Source organism: Micromesistius poutassou (genome assembly GCF_964030765.1).
Source record: "Micromesistius poutassou genome assembly, chromosome: 13".
In the NCBI taxonomy this organism is placed as follows: domain Eukaryota; kingdom Metazoa; phylum Chordata; class Actinopteri; order Gadiformes; family Gadidae; genus Micromesistius; species Micromesistius poutassou.
The window spans coordinates 9,058,134-9,078,568 of record NC_140283.1 but is presented as its reverse complement, the minus strand read 5'-3'; the positions used below and the strand labels follow the sequence as shown (position 1 = coordinate 9,078,568).

The window sequence follows — 20,435 nt, the reverse complement described above, 5'->3', positions numbered from 1 at the left end:
ATGTGTCTGGTCTCGTCTTATTGAAAGTCTATGGGGAAAAACTCTAAAATCAACCATACCAAACCTGAACCCCTGAGAATTGTCAAATTAAATAGGCATATGTAGACCGAAAGTAAGAAGGTCTCCAAAAATATTTGTTGCACTGTGACCACAGGGGCGCTATAACTCGCGGTGGACTCGTGGTATTATTTGCATTTTGATTATATTGGAAATGGCTTATGGCAGATTTTATGGCAGATTTCAGATTATTTGATCATTTAAAATTGCATTAAGAAGTCTCATCTATCCTAGACACATTATCTATTAAAAAAATTGCCACAACAACAGATGTCATAAAGGGGGAAACGTAGTGGTGCCTTTCAGTTGGAGCCTTTGACCCTTGACCACACCCCAAGGGGTCAGGAAAAGGCACAACAGAATGAGAAACAGAATGGGAAAATAGAACTTTCCCATTACATAGACTTACATATCTTTGCTCTGGGCCCGGCTCTGGTGCCAGCAGGATCAATGGTAAGACCTTTATCCATGACATGCATCAGCATATATGCTGATGTATATATATAGTAGTCAAAAGTTGAAAAAACTAAAAAATCTGGTTGCATCAGGTTGCCTTGATAATTTGCACTAAGCACCCTCATCAATCAATACATTATTGACAGGTGGCAATAGAGTGGCATGTCCGGTCCCCGCCTGGGATGCACACCTCATCAATGGTGGCCACGCAGTGTGGTAGATAAACCGCATTTAACACTTTAACTAAATAAGAAATTTTGAGGAGTCCGGAGCATGAAAGACAAAGACTTTATTATTACTCGCGAACAAGTAAGAAGAAAGCCAAGTTGGTTTGACAAAGACCTGGAGAGCCGCTCCCGGGCTCCTCCGTATATATATTTATCCATTCTGTCCATCCATATGTCATTACCCTTACATCCGTTCCCAGTATGGATCCTCTGCAGACACAATGGCTCTTTTCTGCTAACTCATTCTTATTCAGTTTTCCCTAGTTCTCATCCTGGCCCGCAGGCTTTGGTGTGACTTGCAAACAAGTCATACCAAAGCCTGAGTTAGTTTGCAAAGAACTTTTTAGAATAGCTATAGCTTCCTCTGACTACAACCTATATGCTCCATTCTGTACATCATCATACATCACCCATACGTTGTTACCTCATCCCATGCATTCCTTTTGTTGGGAAAAACAGTCTGTCTAGTTACTTGACCAGATAAAATGAGACGGAGAGGTAATAAAGTCTGTCAGCACGAGGGCCTCGGATTTATTGAGTAAAGTAGCAAAGGTAATACTGATTCATAAAGCGTGAGAGATTGAATATTTCTAAGTCCCTAACAGCGCTGAGGTCATCTGGAGCTTCGCCTCCGTGGAAGTTCTGCTTCAGAAGAGCATGAGGTGTTCCTGTGTGATGCAGTCTTATGCTGTATTTTCCCTCCCAACGAGGTGTGTGCGTTTCAAGGTGTGTGTGTTTCTGGATGTTTAGCTTGACCTTGAGCCTCCGGGCTCTGATGTCTTTATGAGTGTCTTCTGTTTTTCTCCTAACGAGCTGTGAGGGCTTCTCGAGGGGTATCTTGACCCTGAGCTGTGGCCGAATGTTATCAGCAGACTGACTCCTGTTCTTGCGAATGTGTGGTGCATTGTATGAGTCTTCAACATCTCCCATAGTTGGGATATGCGGCCTTCGGCTCAGACCTTGACCTGAAAAAATAGCTGACTATATTCGTAATGTACATGTGATGTGTTCGTTAGGTTAGAACAAAAGTTAGCTATATTCGTAATGTACATGTCATGTGATGTGCTCGTTAGGCTATTTTGCCCATCACTTTCATTATTTGGAACCATGCTGCTCTCTGAGGCCAGAACATTTTATGGAATGGTTTATTTTTGCTTAAATGATCAGAAAGTTATGTTCATGGCTTCTAGTCTGAGAGTCTCATGAGAATCATACGTTTAACCATAATAATGACACGACAAGACTTCTAGGGAAGGGTCACACTTAGGTGGTCATCACATCCATCCACGTCTAGACAACATCAACATCAACCCCAGGGTGATTAAAGCGTGTGCCGGACAGTGTGCAGAAGTGTTCCAACACCTCTTCAACCTCTCTCTGAGGCTTAAGAAGGTGCCCCAGCTGTGGAAGACTTCCTGCATTGTTCCGATGCCTAAGATTGGACGTCCCAGTACTCTCAATAACTACAGGCCAGTGATACTGATCTCACATGTGTTCATGCCTGAGAATGCAAGTCCTGCACACATTGTGAACTAAGATAAAAGAGAATTTATTCTTTGCCATTGAAAAACGTACACAATGCATCAAAATGTTCTCCAGAACAGAGCCTAAAATGTTTTGCGCCGACAGTCTGTCCGTCCATGAGAGTTAGTTGAGAGTTAGTGGCCCCAAGTCTGGGCTCCACGCATGATCACAAACACAATATACTGCTGGTTACTCCTTCCTCGGGACCTCAATCAATCCGTCTCCTCCTACTGTTCTTCTCACCTGTCCATGAACCGGGCCTCAGACGCAGCTGGTTCCTTATCAAGAGGGAAATTCCTGGACAGGAACACTCCCATATACAAAGTTGTTATTCGACCTTGTATACCATCAGTTCCCACACTCACAACCTTGTCCTCTTGAAGTAGCCTTTCACACATTGCTAGAGCAAATGGGCCTTCTAAGGCCTGGCTGTTCTATGAGTTTAGAGCTCAATCAATCAATCTTATCAATCTATATTAACCTTACAGCATTGCAAAAATTAAAATCACCTATAAATATTATTACTATCATGACTTACATACATAGATATTGCTACAGCATTACTTTTACTACCGGATTGATTTTACTTATAAAAGTACATAAAAATACATTCTTCCCAAACATGTCATGAAGATCTTCAGGAGACTGGTTCTTTGCTGGGGTATGCTGCGGAGGTGGCAACAAGGCTAGAGAGACCAACAGACTAAAAAGCTGACGAGGGAGGCCATCTCTGTTGTTGGGCTACAGCTGGACAGTCTGGAGGCAGTGGTGGAGAGGAGGGACAAACTCATGTCCATCCTGGGTAACCCCTCCCATCCCCTCTATGAGGAAGTTTGACAGATGGGGAGCACCTTCAGCCACAGATTCATTTCCCCCAGGTGTAAGACGGAGCTCTTCAAGCGCTCCTTTGTGCCGGCTTTGTGTATGCATGCATGTGTATGTACATGATCACTGGGCCACTTGTTTTTTACATTGCATTTATACACTGGGCCACTTTATCATGTATACGGTTTGTTCCGTTAGTCCTTACTTTAGCATCTATTTCCCCTCCATGGGATTAATACAATTATTATCGATCTATATGTTACGTATGTTCTAATTATATTTACTATAAAAGTATGGTCAAATTCTCACATACCTTCCCTTGTTATGACTTACTCTTCCTGACCATATACAAAATGCCATAGACCTGTTTATGACTGAAGACACTGACCTACAGTGGTGCTTCCAGGGCGATCCACTGATAAAATACATCCTCATATAGTTCCTTGTATGAAGTTGTCCCTCCAGATTGCAGATATTACTCTGAGCTGGTTTGGTTAATAAGATAAAATAAATATATTTAGAAAAATTATAGGACAATAGAAAATAAGGATTTATTGCAGTTGTGCTGAACATACATTTAATATTAATATGCAATGTATAAATTTTGCATATTTTGCATACAAAAAAAGATGAAAAAAACAATGGGAAAAATACAAATTTGAAATGTCCACAATGTCAGAAAAAAATGTGTGTCCTTCAAAGCAACAAATACCTAACATTTCCATGGGAAACAAACACATTTTTTTTTAAATACTTTTATTCACGCCAAATCAGTCACAATATCCCAGATGTCTCCTTTTGGCATTTGTCTTCTGAAACTCTTGGAAGGTGGCCTTGTTCTGCAGGGAGACATTAGAGGACGTGAGAAGACCGTGCTTCTTATCTGGAATACGAGCCCATCCAGCTGAAGGAGAATTCGTCAGCATTAAGGGTTGGTCAGTACATGGAATAGCCAGGCAAATAATGCATAAAGAAAGAAACTGATACTGTATTTAGTTCTTTGTTCTTAATTTCCCATCTGGGATCGATAAAAGTTGCATCTTAAACACCAGAGACCCAAATACATGAAATCTAAATTGTAGTCAAATCTCTGGTACTTGTTTTGTAGTTCCAATGTGCTTTGGAACTACAGACACTTGCCATTTACAAGAGTAGACAATAAGTCAGATAATTGCAGCTTTTTGTTTCACTGGTGACCGGCAATAAGACAAGGAGGGTTCAGAAGAATTACAACTGCCACATGTTTTGAATTGAGCAAACAGAGAGAAGAAATAAGAAATTATAGGAATGACTTTACCTATTGATTTTTGGATGGTGGTCTTCAAACCATTGCCCATAGCAGCACCGTCTGAGGTCTCTAAAATAAGACATTGGTTGTTTAGAGGAAAGTATATAAATTAATAAGTTATTTTTTGCAACATAGATTTGTATTTACAAGAAAACGATGGCCTTACTGCCCCATCAACATTGATTCACCAAAGGGGTAGAATAACCATGTGGTGACTTACCCAATACAGAAGCTCTCTTGTCCGTTCGGCGTCTGGGTCCAGCTTTGATGCCCAAGTGGTGGCGAAGCAACCTCAATCCTCTGTTCTCCTTCTTCCGCATGTCAGGACCTTTTGGTTTTTTAGATTTACTTTTACTATTAACTAACTGTTTCTTTGTCACACTCTTGTTTGGCATTTGTGTTGTTTCAAGTGTGAGGACATTTGCATTGGACTTCCTCCTTCCACGTTTCTTGCCAGATCCTAGGGGAAATGTTTGCTCAAGAGAAGCGGGAAGCCGCTCCATGTCTAGTTCAGCCACTACAGGAGCAATGGTGGTCGAGGTAGCATTCCGATTGATATCCTTAACGGTCTTGCGTTTTTCATTTTTTCTTGTTATAGGTAGATAACTGTTTCTCCATTCCTCACAAATTTTGTTTCTGACGGAACAACTTGTCACCGTAAGGAACGATGGAGGTGGATGCGGTAGCCCTGAAAAATACTGACTTGAAGAGTGACTCTTACCGCGGGGTCCTGAAACACCGCTCTTATGTGCCATGGTGCCAAATAAGGCAAGTTTCACAGTCTTTTTTGCAGCAGTGGTTGAGTCATCAGCAACAACCTTTTCCTTGATTAAATCTTTTGAGGTATTTTTAAGAGCAGGCTGATGGACAGATTTGACTGGATCTTCAAATGGTTGCATTACCTTTCCTATTGTCCTTTTGCGTTTTCTACTGAGCCCGAGTCTCATTTTAAGGTTTGGAGAGCAATCACCCTTTGGCTTCACTGTAGTAGAGAGCCTGGTTGGACCAGTTGTGAGACTTGAACCAATAGACTTCAAATCATGTGCGTCGCTGTTTGATTGTTTCTGTTCCATAGTCAGTACAGCCTTTGGTGTAGACATGTGGTCATCACTTGATTCTGTGATGGGATGCTTATCGCACACAGCTGCATGATCGTCATCATGATCTTTTGGTTGTTTTGGTTCAATATTCAGTGTCTCTCCTGTGCGTGCAGGTTTCAACTCTTTATTGCAATTATTTTCAAGAGCTATTGTTCCATAAATGCTATTCAGGATTTCATTTATAATTTCTTCTTCTTCATTAGAGTCCATGGTTGAAGGAGGAGTAATAGGAGTATTGTCATTCCCTTTTTGTGGCACCTCAAATTGTTTGGTACAGTCAATGATTTTGCTCACCTTAGATGAATTTGAATGCATAGGATTCAAAGACACTTCAATAATATTCTCCTCCTCACTGGGATCCAAGGCATCCATCGAAATTACCTTTCCTATTGTCCTTTTGCGTTTTCTACTGAGCCCGAGTCTCATTTTAAGGTTTGGAGAGCAATCACCCTTTGGCTCAACTGTAGGAGAGAGCCTGGTTGGACCAGTTGTGAGACGTGAACCAATAGACTTCAATTCATGTGCGTCGCTGTTTGATTGTTTCTGTTCCATAGTCAGTACAGCCTTTGGTGTAGACATGTGGTCATCACTTGATTCTGTGATGGGATGCTTATCACACACAGCTGCATGATCGTCATCATGATTTTTTGGTTGTTTTGGTTCAATATTCAGTGTCTCTCCTGTGCGTGCAGGTTTCAACTCTTTATTGCAATTCTTTTCAAGAGCTGTTTTTGAGATGGATCCATTAATGCTACTCAGGATATCATTTATCATTTCTTCTTCATTAGAGTCCATGGTCAAAGGAGGAGTAATAGGAGTATTGTCATTCCCTTTTTGTGGCACCTCAAATTGTTTGGTACAGTCAATGATTTTGCTCACCTTAGATGAATTTGAACTCATAGGATTCAAAGACACTTCAACAATATTCTCCTCCTCACTGGGATCCATCGAAATTTCACAGGGCTTGTTGGATTCTGACTGTGACTTGCAGGAGCACTCGAGTGAAGGTTCTGTCCCTAAAATCATCTCTATCCACCTATTGATGCAGCAGAACTCCTCCATACTTCTTGTTTTCTCAGTTGTTGAAACCTCATTGGATTGGAACTCAATCAAACTAGACCCATTTTTCAGTTGCTCAAAGACAATCCTGGCCTGATCAGGCTGCATCATTTCTATTTCCAAGAGGTCCAATGGATCACTCAGGTCTGCTGTTAATGCGTCATCAGGAACTATGGATCGGGTACATTTGGTTTGGAGAATTGACCTAGCTTTCTCTACAACGTCAAGAGCAGGTGCCATTTGAGGCACATTTTCAATTGCCATTTCCTTCACAAAATCAACAGGAATGACACATTTTGTCTCCATTGGTTTCGTCTCAGCGTTACATTTGCTTTCACAGTTCAATGTTGAGGGGAAGCCAAACTCGTTATCAATGTCATCCAGCTGTACGTTAACATTCAACCACGGGGACACATAAGGAGACTCAAAATGGACACTACCGTGTTCAAGTACAGTGCACTTTTCTTTAAGTCTACGCCAGCTTTTTTTATCTACTTGTGACAGTATAGGGGGGTCTTGTGTGACCTTGCAATAATCGATAACGCCAGCCATTACCTCATTGTAATAGTTTGTTTTGAGCAGACTCAATAATTTTCTAATGTCATTATCCCATAAGTGTTTTGTTAACCGCTCTACAACCGCTTTTGAATGATCAGGTTGGATTTTAACTTGGGGAGTAATTTCAATTAAAGTAGTCAATTGTTTATGTGTCCATGTTTTTACAGGAACTACGCTCAACAGCCCAACATCATCCGTCTCAGACTCCTGAACCCCACTTTTTTGGATTTCTTTACCTTGGCTTGAATCCAGGGTCACTGATTTATGGGCTTCAGACTCCTTTCCATTTCCATTTAATAGCAGTGATAGCAGGGTCACTGTCCCATCATAGGTAGGCTCTACGTTTGCATTTGATTGGTGTTTTTGGTCAGCACCTGAAGAAATAAGTTTCTTTTTTTCTGAACCGTCACCTTCAGGCAAAGGTTGGAATCGATTTGGTAATGTGTTGCCGTGTATTTCCATGTTGTCAACACAACCAGCTATTAGGGTATCTTTCTGTTGACCAATCCTCTCAGGGCAGCTCTTTCTGGCGGTTACTTGGGTGTTTTTTTGAGACAGTGGTTGAACAACAGCCACAGCCTTTTTGCAGGCATAGCTAGGGGGTTGTTTTCTGCCCGGGTGGTTTGGATTCACCAGATGGGAGGTTAGAGGTAGTTGACCATTGTTTACACTAGAAAGGTGGCTGCTATACTGAGGTGGGGCCCTGAATACAGGAGAGTTACTGAAAACAGGGGCCGCCCCTGCAGCACTCTTAAGTTGCAGATGTGTTTGCGACACAGGAAGTTGTCCACTTGAGGTGAATGTTGCCTCAAGGGGAGGCATTGGTTTTCTTGGCGGAATAAAACTTGGTGGAGCCAGTCGTGTTGATGCTGTATAGGGGGTTTGCTTTTCGTTCTTTCTTGCATCTGTCTTTCTTGTTGCTTCCACTTGCTTGCCATGTGTGGCAGTGTGTTGCCATCGGAATGTAGAGTCAGTATTTGCCTCCTTGTATCCTCCTCCATTATGATGCACTGTTGTCTTAACATTTTCTGGAAGGTAATTCAATTTCATTGGCATTAAATTGGGATTACAAACACGGTTTTGCATGTTTTGGTATGGGAATGTTTCAGTCTGTGCTGTCATCTTTGGTGGTCTCTGGTTTGACCAGTTCCCAGGAAAGGTAGGATCTTGCTGAGTGGTCATTTGACATGCGCTTACTTGCCATTGATGGAGAACGTTTGTCTGTGCATAATTATATTCGGTCTGTTGGTTTACGTTTACATTTACATAATTATTCTGAATGGGTCTATACCCTGGGTTTGTTGTCAACTGCTGATAAGTTGTTGAGGTTTGCTGGCCATAGCCAGGATTGAACTGAGCCCTTTGTGGGTCATTGACCTCTGGATATTGTGGGTAAGTATTTGAGTAGCCTTCCTGTCTCAAGAATTGTTGATGCTGTTGTGAATTTTGCTGGAGTTGATAATTTCGCTGTCCATTTATCATAAGAGTGGTATCCATTTTGGCTTGCAGCTTCTTGTATTGATCATGTGTCCAGGAATGTCGAAATCCTTCTGGAAGAAATAGAACGCAAGGACATTTAATTAGTGCGTTAACATTGATACTTGAAGATCAGTTGTCCTTGGCATGATTTCATGTAGGATATGTCGGTGTGAAATCAGGAAAATTAACTGGAAATGTGCTCAGTGAGCTTGAGAACAGTCCACTGACACACACACACACACACACACACACACACACACACACACACACACACACACACACACACACACACACACACACACACACACACACACACACACACACACACACACACACACACACACACACACACACACACACAAAACTGTATCCTGCCTGATTTCTCAATCCAGCTCGATGAGAGCACAGATTTCTCAGATTGCTCAACTTTGTTGGTTTACATTAGGGTACGTGTGGGAAAATGTATGAAAATGTATACATGTATGAAAGACTTGTTATGCTCGACTGTTCCTACTGGAACGACAGGTGAACAAATATTTTGTGCAGTGTTTCCAATACATAGACCAATGTGTGGCGCTGCGCCACAGATTCAACAACGATCGCCACAAATTGATTCCACTTTTTAAATGTATTTTTATTTTAACGCGATTTTTAAGTATAAATATCTCCCACTCTCACGCACACGCAACAAATGTCACGTCAACTATCCCGTCCGCCCACAATCCAACACAACAATCCCGCCCGCCCGCAAAAACGCTAACCCTGGTTCTCCACAAAAAAAAGTGGAGCGCATCAAGCACATGCGTGCTGTATATAAAGATACAGTCGAGGAGGAGAAAGCAGTTGTTTAGATTGAGCAGAAATACTTTTTAATGTACAGTTAGTAATTCAATTTACCAAGGGGGTGTATTTAAAGCTACAAAAATAATACAAATCAAATAAATTAAATGATCAACGCAACTCTAACGTCCCCAGCTGGTGGGGGGGCGATGACGTCATTGTTTGCGTTTCAGGCGTTCACTCGAATCCTAACACAAAACCGCATAGGTCTGTTTTTATCTGAATCCACCTTCGGAGGTGGTTTCAGAAAAGTATCCGTCTGGACAGTCAGCTCAAACGCAAAAGACTTATGCGGTTTCACCAAAAAAAATCGTCTCCGTCAGGAAGGGGCCTAAATGTCCCTCAGAGTGCAGACACTCGTTGACCAAGGAGAGAATGGTCATATCAAGTGTTTAACATTTGGCTTCATTGTAACAATACTTATCTTATATTATTGTATGCTTTATACTTAAAGTTAACCTTACTTATACTTATAAAACGAAGTGAACTGAGAAATAGGCTGATGTCATTGACTACAGAGGAATGTGTCTGGTGGTCGCCGGTCAGCCCAGGACCCTCTGAGGTGTAATGAATGACAAAGGGACAGGGCCTGGAGCATGCCCCTCTCCCCCTGCTGACGCGTTTCTCGCTACCAATATTCCAACAATTTGGCTGAGAAGCCTCCAATATGTTCCACCACAATGGAAGAAAATTATGTCACTGACAGATGTGAAACATCTGACTGGACTCCATTCAGACACACCTGGTTGTTCTCATTGATAACTTTGATCAGTTTTGACCTTTTGAGTGACAGAAGGTGGGTTCAAAATCCCTTTGAATTTGAGAGCTCAGAGTCATTGCTGGAGCTGGGACTGCCTCCTGCTGAAGAAACAGCTGTTACAGCTGAGCAGCAATCGCTTGCTGAAAATCTTGCACCTCATCTTAATATCCGGTCCTAAATAATTAAATAATTTTGCTACTCATCGCTTTCACAACCACATACACACAAGTGTGCAGTGAGATTTTTTGTTCTACGCTGTACCCGATATATGCACACCTTTCTTGTACACCGAACTGAAATGCAATACTAAAAAGCAAGCAGGCCCACCTATCACATTAGCCAGGCAAATACATAATGTGCCTGATGAGTTGACATGGAATAGACCTGATGTTTATACTGTGTATAGGCCTACTACATTTACTTAAATTTTTTTGTAATTACATTGTACGTTTACTTGCTATATGTTTACCGTTTTTATATACCGATCATCCTTACTTAGGCACTATTTTGTATCTATATTCATTTTGACTGCAACTTGCTTCCTGCTGAATTATTATCTTATGTGGTTTACTGTTCAAATTGATTCACTGTTTGATCAAATCAGCACTTGAACACAAGCCTGACTGTACAATAGTGCTGGGCGGTATGACCAAAAATTTATATCACAGTATTTTTCATGGTTTCACTGTATTTTTTTTCCATGCATAATCAGGTGTTCACTAGTTCTGCCACTAAGGACTCATTTTATTTCTATTTATTAGTAGACTAATCTAAACGATTAAATAAAAAGAAAGTTTTAAAAAAATGTAAAAAAAAAAAATACACACTGAAATGCTGCTCGCATTTACACTTGCATGCATGCCAGGGTTTAAAACATAACTTCCAACATAAAATTAAGTAATATAACGCAGGTGTGCAAGGCAGCCACAGGAGACACCAACATTGTTTTCAACCGCTCTGTACCGCGCCGTATTAATTCCCATGTTTTGAAAAGAAAATAAAGAATTTGAAGCGAGAAGCGCTGTTTTTGATGTTTATTTGGTTTTGAACAAATAGTTGCATCGGCTTTGAGTTGGTTTGTTACTTTGAAATCACACACACCTCACACACACAGGCGGTTCTACATTGAATTACCCCCCCCCCCCCCCCCCAATAAACAAAAATATTTGGCCATGTTTTATCATAACAATATGAGTGAAAGATAAACTTATATTTCTCAATTGCAAGAAATTCAAGGTGTGACTGACTTTAGCTCACTAATTCCATTAGAGTATTGCTCTATACCAGGCGCATATTGTCCATATGGGCAGGTGGGGCGGCGAACTACTTGCAAAAGCATGCTCCCAAAAAAATTGTGGTTTTATTGTAGTTTCTGTAGGCTTTCCGACTATTTTTAGTCTGTTGACATAAAATTTTGGATGAGGGTGGTGGGCGGCGATTCTAGCTGAGTTTAACATCTCATGCAATGTTGGGGCAGGGCAACTCAGCGATCGTGTTCCTCTGTATGTTTATTATATAACCCTGCAGGCTTCAATAAGGATTTCAATACCCTTCTTCCCATCTCCTTTCCCCTTCTCACACAGCTTCTGTGCACGGCACCTCCTCAGCAAGCAGGGGCAGCCGGAGGGGGTGCTAATATGCAAATTCCCCACACAGTGACATGATAGATCATAGAAAATCCGCTTTGCGTCGCATATGATTTTTTTTTTGCTTGTGTGCTTGTGCCGCCCCCAATGTGACATGAAATAATGCCGCCCTGGGTGGCTGCTCGCTTCGCCCCGCCTAAACCCGCCACCACACACACACACACACACACACACACACACACACACACACACACACACACACACACACACACACACACACACACACACACACACACACACACACACACACACACACACACACACACACACACACACACACACTACAACCTGCCAATCTTCAATCAAAACAACATCAAGTAAGTGATGCAGCACGCAGTCGTACCATGCGTGTTTAGACACGCAACATTGAAATGGGTCCTGTCTGAATCAGTCACGCGGCACAGCGTTCCAAACAAATCAATCAAATACCGGTATGGTGGTATATAAAAAATTCATATAACAAAAATACACACCGGTATTCGGTGTGAACCGGTATACCGCCCAGCACTATTAAAAAAACAGTAAAAAAAAAACTTCCAACAAGAAGCATGCTTTTGATAGAACTGAATGTTTCTATTGTTCTAATAATTGTACTTATAACATTGAATTGGGCTAGTGAAGATTGTGTTCATTTTACTGATGATAGGAAACATAAACATGAGATATGAGCCTGTTATCATTGCCAAAATGCAAGCAATGCATTTATGTTGTCCATATATAAAGTATAAGTGTTTAGATTTTCAATAACATTGGCAGTTGATATTTAATCACCTCGAAATGGCTGGTTTAAGATCATGAAGGTGATGCTGAAATGGAAATGCATTTATGCACACATGCATTTGTTCTCAGGATATATAGATAAGGCCTACTGAGAATTGGGTCATGAAGGTTTGTCAATTTACAGATCATGGCAGGATAATTTTGGTTCTTTACAGTTTCCAGCCTGCAAATTGAGACAAGACTTTGGTTTTAGGTAAGATATAATAACTATTATTCTAGTGTAATTATTTAGAAATGGCAAAGCCAGCCGTCAACTATTATTGAGTGAAATGCGCTGTTTCGAATCGCCTGTGGCTGCCTCTGTATGCAACAATTTAGAATTTAGACAATTTTTGAAAAGGGCATTGTGGAAAATATTCATAAAGCAGGCAATGTTTAACTTTGACTAACATTAACTAATTAACCATAACATGCACGCAAGTATAACAAGCATTAGAATGAAGTGGGCTCCTTTCTTCTTCGTCATATAGACCTCCCCTTCTATTCCGGTCAGGATGAGGTGAGCCAGATGGAAAGGTTCACATCATTAGGGTTCTACTTTGAGTTTGCTAAGTAAATGAAGTAATCTCAGTGGAGGCAGAAGATGTAAATGATGCTGCTATCCGTAAAGTTGTGTTGTTTGTTTTCGAGCTGGTTTGCTAAAGCGGCTAATGTAGCTAACATGACTAGCCAATGAGAAACGGGAAAATGAATAGCAGCATGAGTTACACATGTGAGTGACTTGTTGTTCCAAGACTTGCTGATGCGAGACAGCCTTGATGATAAGATATTTACTCTGAGCTTTATCTCAGTGCAAAGAGAATCTGATAGTAATTAAGAGAAGAAGTGCATTCCTTCATCGCTTCATACAATTAAATATCCGAGGCTTCACTTTGGGATTATTGAAAGGCACTTTATTAAGTTAATATTAAGTAAATAGTCATTTTATTGTAAATTAATTTAATTCATTGTTTGACCATCAGAATATGATGAATTATTACCAAAGTGAATACGCTAGTGCTTTAATATAAATGATCAATGAAGATATATAGCAAAGTCGAATCCATCCACTTGCTCAAAATGTCAAATTTTTTTTTAAGGCCAATCCCGGTTGGCAGAGCCGCTAAAAATGAAACGAGAATACCATGGACTGTATGGATAATGCTTTGCATAACAAATGATCATTGTTATTGTTAGCTACATTAGCCTCTTTAGCAAACCAAAGCATTATCCATACCGACTGTATGGATAATGCTTTGCATAACGAATGATTTTGACAGTTTGGTCATATTATTGTATTGTATGTATATATAGAATAAATTGTCAGACTGATTTTACTGCAAGTGTCTGGAAGTTTATACAGCTCGGCCACGTTTGGTTGTAGGCTTACGTCACAGATATTTGTCGTCTACTTTTCGCCTCCTGTGATGTTGAGCAAGAAGATATACAACCATGTAGCACATAGGCTATCGCTTTAGTTTAAAGGTTTAGGATACAGGTCTAGTGTGTCATGATTTTAAGTAGTCAAACAAGTTGGCGTTAGCCTATGGTTACATTAATTATTTAATGATTAATTTCTAGAAACAGATTGCATTTTGAATGTGTTCAATGGAGCATTTGATGTGCAAGCCTTTCCTGTAGCACTAGCTCTCCAGCGCTTTATATTTTATTTCAGCAGAACCAAATGCCCCGATTCATATAAGAGAGCACACACACACACACACACACACACACACACACACACACACACACACACACACACACACACACACACACACACACACACACACACACACACACACACACACACACACATAAACTTGGATAGTTGGTTCTAAAAAGCTATCCAACCTCAAATGACCATCACGAGAAAGCCCCAGCATGGTAAAGTTGGTTTTATATTGGACATTGGATATTCGACACATTCAAAAAACTGTATAACTATAGTCAAATATATTCTACTTACTTATAACAATACTCACATACAAATTGTTGTGCATGCCTTTAGATGAAATCTTAGAATAATAGGCTGAAAACAAAAGGGTTGTTTTCTGTTGATTTGACGAAATCATCAACAATGGTTTTATTTAGCCTATTTACATAATCATATACCTGTTTATATTTATGTATGCAATATGTCAGTTTGGGAGATGTCAATAATTTCCTTGGTACACATTGGTTTCCCATATAGAACTTAAGTGAATCATGGATCAGTATATTTTGCCATGTTGATAAATTAAGACAATGCGAAGGACTAGCAGAAATCATGTATGGTTCAGTATAGTTACATTTGGCCGTCAAGAGGATGTCCATGTTTAAAATGTTGCCATTGGCTTCATTTCAATGAGTAATCAAATAAATATAATTATTAAGAAAGCATAATCATCATCTAGCCTTCCCTATATGCTATATGAATGCAAATAAGTGTGGAAAAACCCTGTCACCAAGGGTCTGAACAAAGGGCACACACACACACACACACACACACACACACACACACACACACACACACACACACACACACACACACACACACACACACACACACACACACACACACACACACACACACACACACACACAAACTATGATAGTTGGTTCTAAAAAGCTATCCAACCTCAAATGACCATCACGAGAAAGCCCCAGTGTGGTAAAGTTGGTTTTATATTGGACGTTGGATATTCGACACATTCAAAAAATCTATTTAGCACTGGCTATGAGGGACAAATTTGTGTCAAACCAACTTCAATGTGTTAATACAAGGCCTGCCTACATAACAAAGCTTATTTTGTTAAAATAAAAAAATATTTTGATTTTATACCATTTTTTTTATGTTAAATGATATAAATCTATTATGCAGCTTGACCTTTTCACCTACCCATATCAAAACACATCTGGTGAACTCACCTAACTGCCCCACACATAACACAAAGCTTATTTTCTCAAAAAATCTAACATTGAAAAAAAATTATAAAATCAAAAGTGTTTTTGGAAAAAATAAGTTTTGTGTTATGTGTAGGACAGTTAGCTGAGTTCACCAGATGTGTTTTGATATGGGTAGGTGAAAAGGTCAAGCCTCATAATAGATTTATAGCAGTTTTTGAGAGTAAAAAATATTCATAAAATCAAAGGGTGGGTTTTTTGAGAAAAGAAGCTTTGTGTTATGTGTGGGACAGTTAGCTGAGTTCACCAGATGTGTTTTGACATGGGTAGGTGAATAGGTCAAGCCGCATAATAGATTTATAGCCTTTAACATTTAAATATAAAATATAAAATATAAAAAAAAGTATAAAATCAAAGGGTGGTTTTTTGGAGGAGAAAATAAGCTTTGTGTTATGTGAAGGGCAGTTAGCCGTGTTTTGACATGGGTAAGTCAAAAAGTGAAGCCGCATAATAGATTTAAAGCATTTTATTATTGTATTGTATAAACACATCAAAGTTGGTTTGACACAAATTCGTCCATCGAAGCCTAAATAGATTTTGTGTCGAATATCCAACGTCCAATATAAAACCAACTTTACTACGCCGTAATAACAATAACCACACTCAACCTAGCCAAGACAACTTTATTTATATAGCCTAGCCCTTTTCATACACGGCAGACTCAACGTCAATAACTATGATAATGACTCAATAACCTAACCATGAACGATGTTGAATACCCTTACTTGTGTTAACTTAAGAGTGTCATTGTTGTTGAGTCTAAAATAACAGGAACTGTGTACTGCTAAATGCATGAGCCTGGCATAAGACAACAGCAAGCACAGCGAACAGAATCCGAAGGTAATTCCGATACGTGGACAAGCCGATGCTGACCCAGCTGTTCATCTCGAGTATGCGGTGTAGGTCTGGTCTCCTAGCAAGGCTGAAGATATGGACATGCTGGAGAGAGTACAGCGAAGAACTAGCAACGGAGGAACCAACCCTATGGGGAGAGGATCAGATCGCTGAAGCTGCCGTCCATATTCTACAGGCGTAGCCGTGGGGACATGATTGAGTTCAAGATCCTGCCGGCAAAGTGGAAAATCTAAAACCATGAACCCTTTAAGACTAGCTGAACCAGGAAGAACCCGCGGACATAAACGGAAAATGGAGAAACGATACTGCAGAACAGCACAACGGGCCCACAGCTTCGCTAACCGAGCGGTAGACCCATGGAACTCCCTCACTGAAGAAGTAGTCTCTAGCAGAACGCCTTCAAGAACTGTCTCGACAACCTCTGGAGAAACGACTCTATCTGTGCAGGGATAATTAGCCAAGACAGAATCATACCAGAACCTGTACCCAAGCAATAGCACCAATAGTTAAGGTGGCCTAAAAAGGGCAATCAATCCCTAGAAGAGCCCGATAAGCTTCCAGTGAGTTCCAGTGAGTTATAAGACAACAGCCTGGACCTACCTCCGGATCACAGAGGGGTGGGGTATCGATATATTAGGCTAGAAAATGCAACATACTTGATAAGGCATATCTAAACGAAGACATAAAAGCCTAGATGCAACGCGAACCCATTATTAATAATATTCCTAGTTTATATTACGTAAATAGCATTTTGAGGGACGGCTTGACGGAACTAAATCCGCGACGGACTTGTTTTGCTGAGAAAAGAGGACATGTGTGAATCAGTTGCCTCTCGAACGAAGGGATCCTTGTTTCTTTGCACTTCGCATGGTCGCTTGCGCAGCTGCAAAACTTTGTCACGCTCGAGTAAACAATATGTCCAGTCACACATTCCGGCGAGGTTACAACATATGAAAAACTACAATACAAACATGCCAGCCGAACACAAAAAAATGGTACACTACACTTACATGCCCTTGTAGAATGTCCCGTCGGTTTGGTCGCTGGAACTGGAAGAGGAAAAGCGTGCAATCTGTTCCATTCCCAGTCGTTCTCATTCCGTTACTCCCCTCTTCAATGGGCTGTGATTGCAGAGGAAAGCATTGCTAAGTTCAACACTCTTTTAATATGGCGTCAGTCGTCAGTCTCAAGCAAACAATGAAATACGCTACACATTGGAGTTTTAGAAAGTTTTAAGTTTTGCCCCTCCTTCCCCTCCCCACCTTGACTCCTCCTATCATTAGAAAGATGAGTTACTTCGACCATGGCTGGATCCTCCACATTACTGTAGGTGCGTCGTGTGTCTGAATCATTTTCTGACACTTCTGCAACGGTAAGAACTAATGACAATTTATATATTTTTTTGTTAAACAGATGAGGGTTAAAATTATTAAATAGATAAGTCTTACGTAGCCTATGTATTGTAAGACAAATTGGGCAACGGAAACAATTAAATCCTAACCCTTAATAAATTAACCAATTTAAAGAATGTATTAATAAAGAAAGCATTAAACAATTATACTTAAACAAATGTGTTTTTTAAGGAGCAATCAATTGAAACAGATGAGGGATGGGGAAGAATTAAATAGATAATAGCTAAAGGAGAACATTTATAGTTGGATTTACAAAAACATGTTTTACTACTTTTAAAGGGCCATTTTAGACGCCGTTTATAACACAATGCATTTAAAGCTGGTTGAATGATCCAATAGTGGCTTTTAAAAAACGATTTAATCCCTTTCCTTCGTTATTTTCCGTATTCATTTGCTTTTTGCTTTAACTCTATGCAAATCCTTTGCCACGCTACTTAACGCAAGACGTGCCTTTTATGTAAAGCTCACGCAACAATTTGTGCCACTGCATAATTATAAGTACAGAAGCCACAGAGATGTAAAACAAGCTCTCATCTGCTGTTCATCGACGATGTAGTTTTGCGTGCGTGGCGCCTGGTGGTCTGTCTGGTGCGGTGGACGCGGTCTGCGAAACGTGATCCATTTCCTGTATATAATTTCGATGTAAAAAGATTGTGATGCATGTTACCAACCACTTTCGCCTTAATGTCACTATATCATATATTGTGACGCATTCAGCACATATAATAACTAAGCTGCAATATCCTCACATAGCCACAAGGGAGCAGGACCGAGCACATATAATAGCTAGGAATAGGCCTACCCGCACATAGCCACGAGGGAGCAGGACTGAGCACATGTGGGGGAAAGTCACATCCTCATCTTAAGTTTATGGCCCCATTTGCAGCCGGACATACAGGAGAGTGAGAAAGGGGGGAGGACAGAGAGAGAACACATTTCCATTCTCATTTATTGGTCTACACCAAACGGTACCAGCAAACAACACAGAAACTCATGTGGTGGATAAACCACATTTAACACAAAAAAAGTTCGAGGAGACCGGAGCAAGAGTGATAAAATACTTTATTTTTACTCGTGAACAAGTAAGAACAAAGCAGAGTTGGTTTGACAAAGAACTGGAGAGCTGGTCACGGGCCCCTCCTTATATCTCCCTTTCTGTCCATCAAGAATGTTGTTATTTATGGATCCCCTGCACACACAATGTCTAACTAGTTCACAATCTGTTATCTTTCTAGTTCCACTCCTGGAATTTTTGGGAATGAGTCAGCAACAGTTTTACGGCACCAAATGGAATGTCCAGCTCGTCTTTGCCCCTAGGCTTATGGAAGAAAATTTACCGTACATTATTATGCTAACATATATTTTTCATCTGGCCTATATGCTATATAAATATAATAATGGTGAAGAAAAGCTTAAGAAGACAAGTCCCCACTCCTCCCTAACAGAGGGCCTGAAGGGGTGCCATAAGGTCTGTCGATTAACTTATCTGTGTTTACCCACTGACATAGAGGTCAAGGATCAGGTGACCAGATGCTAGTCTAGGGGAAAAGACAAACCGGACACCCCATTCCTGTGTCGAAAAACTGTTGATGGATCATTCACAAGAATTCCTGGGAGACAGGATGCGGGCCAGGAGGGAAACTAGAAAAACAACTGATCGTGAGACTAGTTAAACATGGTGTGTGTGGGAGATATCGATATCGTAAAGAACAACATCCTCGATGGACAGAAAGGGAGATATAAGGAGGGGCCCGTGACTAGCTCTCCAGTTCTTTGTCAAACCAACTCGGCTTTGCTCTTACTTGTTCGCGAGTAAAAATAAAGTCTTTTGTCATTCTTGCTCCGGTCTCCTCTAACTCTCTTATTTAAAGACCGGGTAAACCAAAAATAATTATGGGTTTTGAGTTTATAATACCACAGGAAAATATATTATTAACCACCCTGCCAAATTTGAAGGACTAAAAAAATCGCGAAGTATATAAAATTATGCTTCAAAGTTGATGAAAAATGAGCAGTAATCCCTGGCTCAGGACGGTGGGGGCGTGTGCGCTGCAGGCCAGGAAACCACGCCCATCACCGGAGAGGTCCAACGGGCAAGCTAGCTGCAAACTGACAATTCAAATCAGACTCGTGAGCGGTAAAACCATAGACGGGTGAAACCACAGAATGCTAGTGCGCGGTTAATGTATTTATACCTAGAGGGCAGCAGGGGGCGGGTTTATGTGAGTAAGACCGCTTTACGTAACGCGGTCCTCGATGTAGACCCGCCCATTTTAAACCTGCACACAGAACATTCTCTGAGGCCTAGCTCCTCAAGGAAATGATGAATGGGAAAAATATTTTTTACATGTTTTGAGGGACACATTTAAGGCCTAATTAATATGATAAGAAGAAAAATACTGAATTTGGTTTACCCGGTCTTTAAGTTATAGTGTTTAATGCGGTTTATCTACCACAGGCTAACCTCAGTTCACCCTGATTCTTGACCTCTTTGTCACAATTAAGTTAATCACCAGACTTTCTGGTACCACTCCAGGCCACAGTTAGAGAGGAGTGGTGACTTCACCTCTTGGTGCGGGACTGCCTGGACCCACTGCAGTTTGCGTACCAGACTGACATCGGCGTAGAGGATGCCATCATCTGCCTG

At 40.7% G+C, this 20,435-nt stretch overlaps 1 protein-coding gene across 1 annotated transcript; it reads right to left on the bottom strand.

Annotated features, from left to right (window-relative positions):
• Positions 1-3,626: 3,626 nt before the first annotated feature.
• LOC311356993 (uncharacterized protein) lies at positions 3,627-17,547 on the bottom strand. The gene is made up of 4 exons (XM_084476866.1): positions 17,387-17,547; positions 4,598-8,644; positions 4,387-4,446; positions 3,627-3,993 (listed from the first exon to the last, which is right to left on the bottom strand). The coding sequence occupies exons 2-4, from the start codon at positions 8,589-8,591 to the stop codon at positions 3,860-3,862; spliced, it is 4,188 nt and encodes a 1,395-aa protein (XP_084332992.1). The 5' UTR covers positions 8,592-8,644; positions 17,387-17,547; the 3' UTR covers positions 3,627-3,859.
• Positions 17,548-20,435: the final 2,888 nt, after the last annotated feature.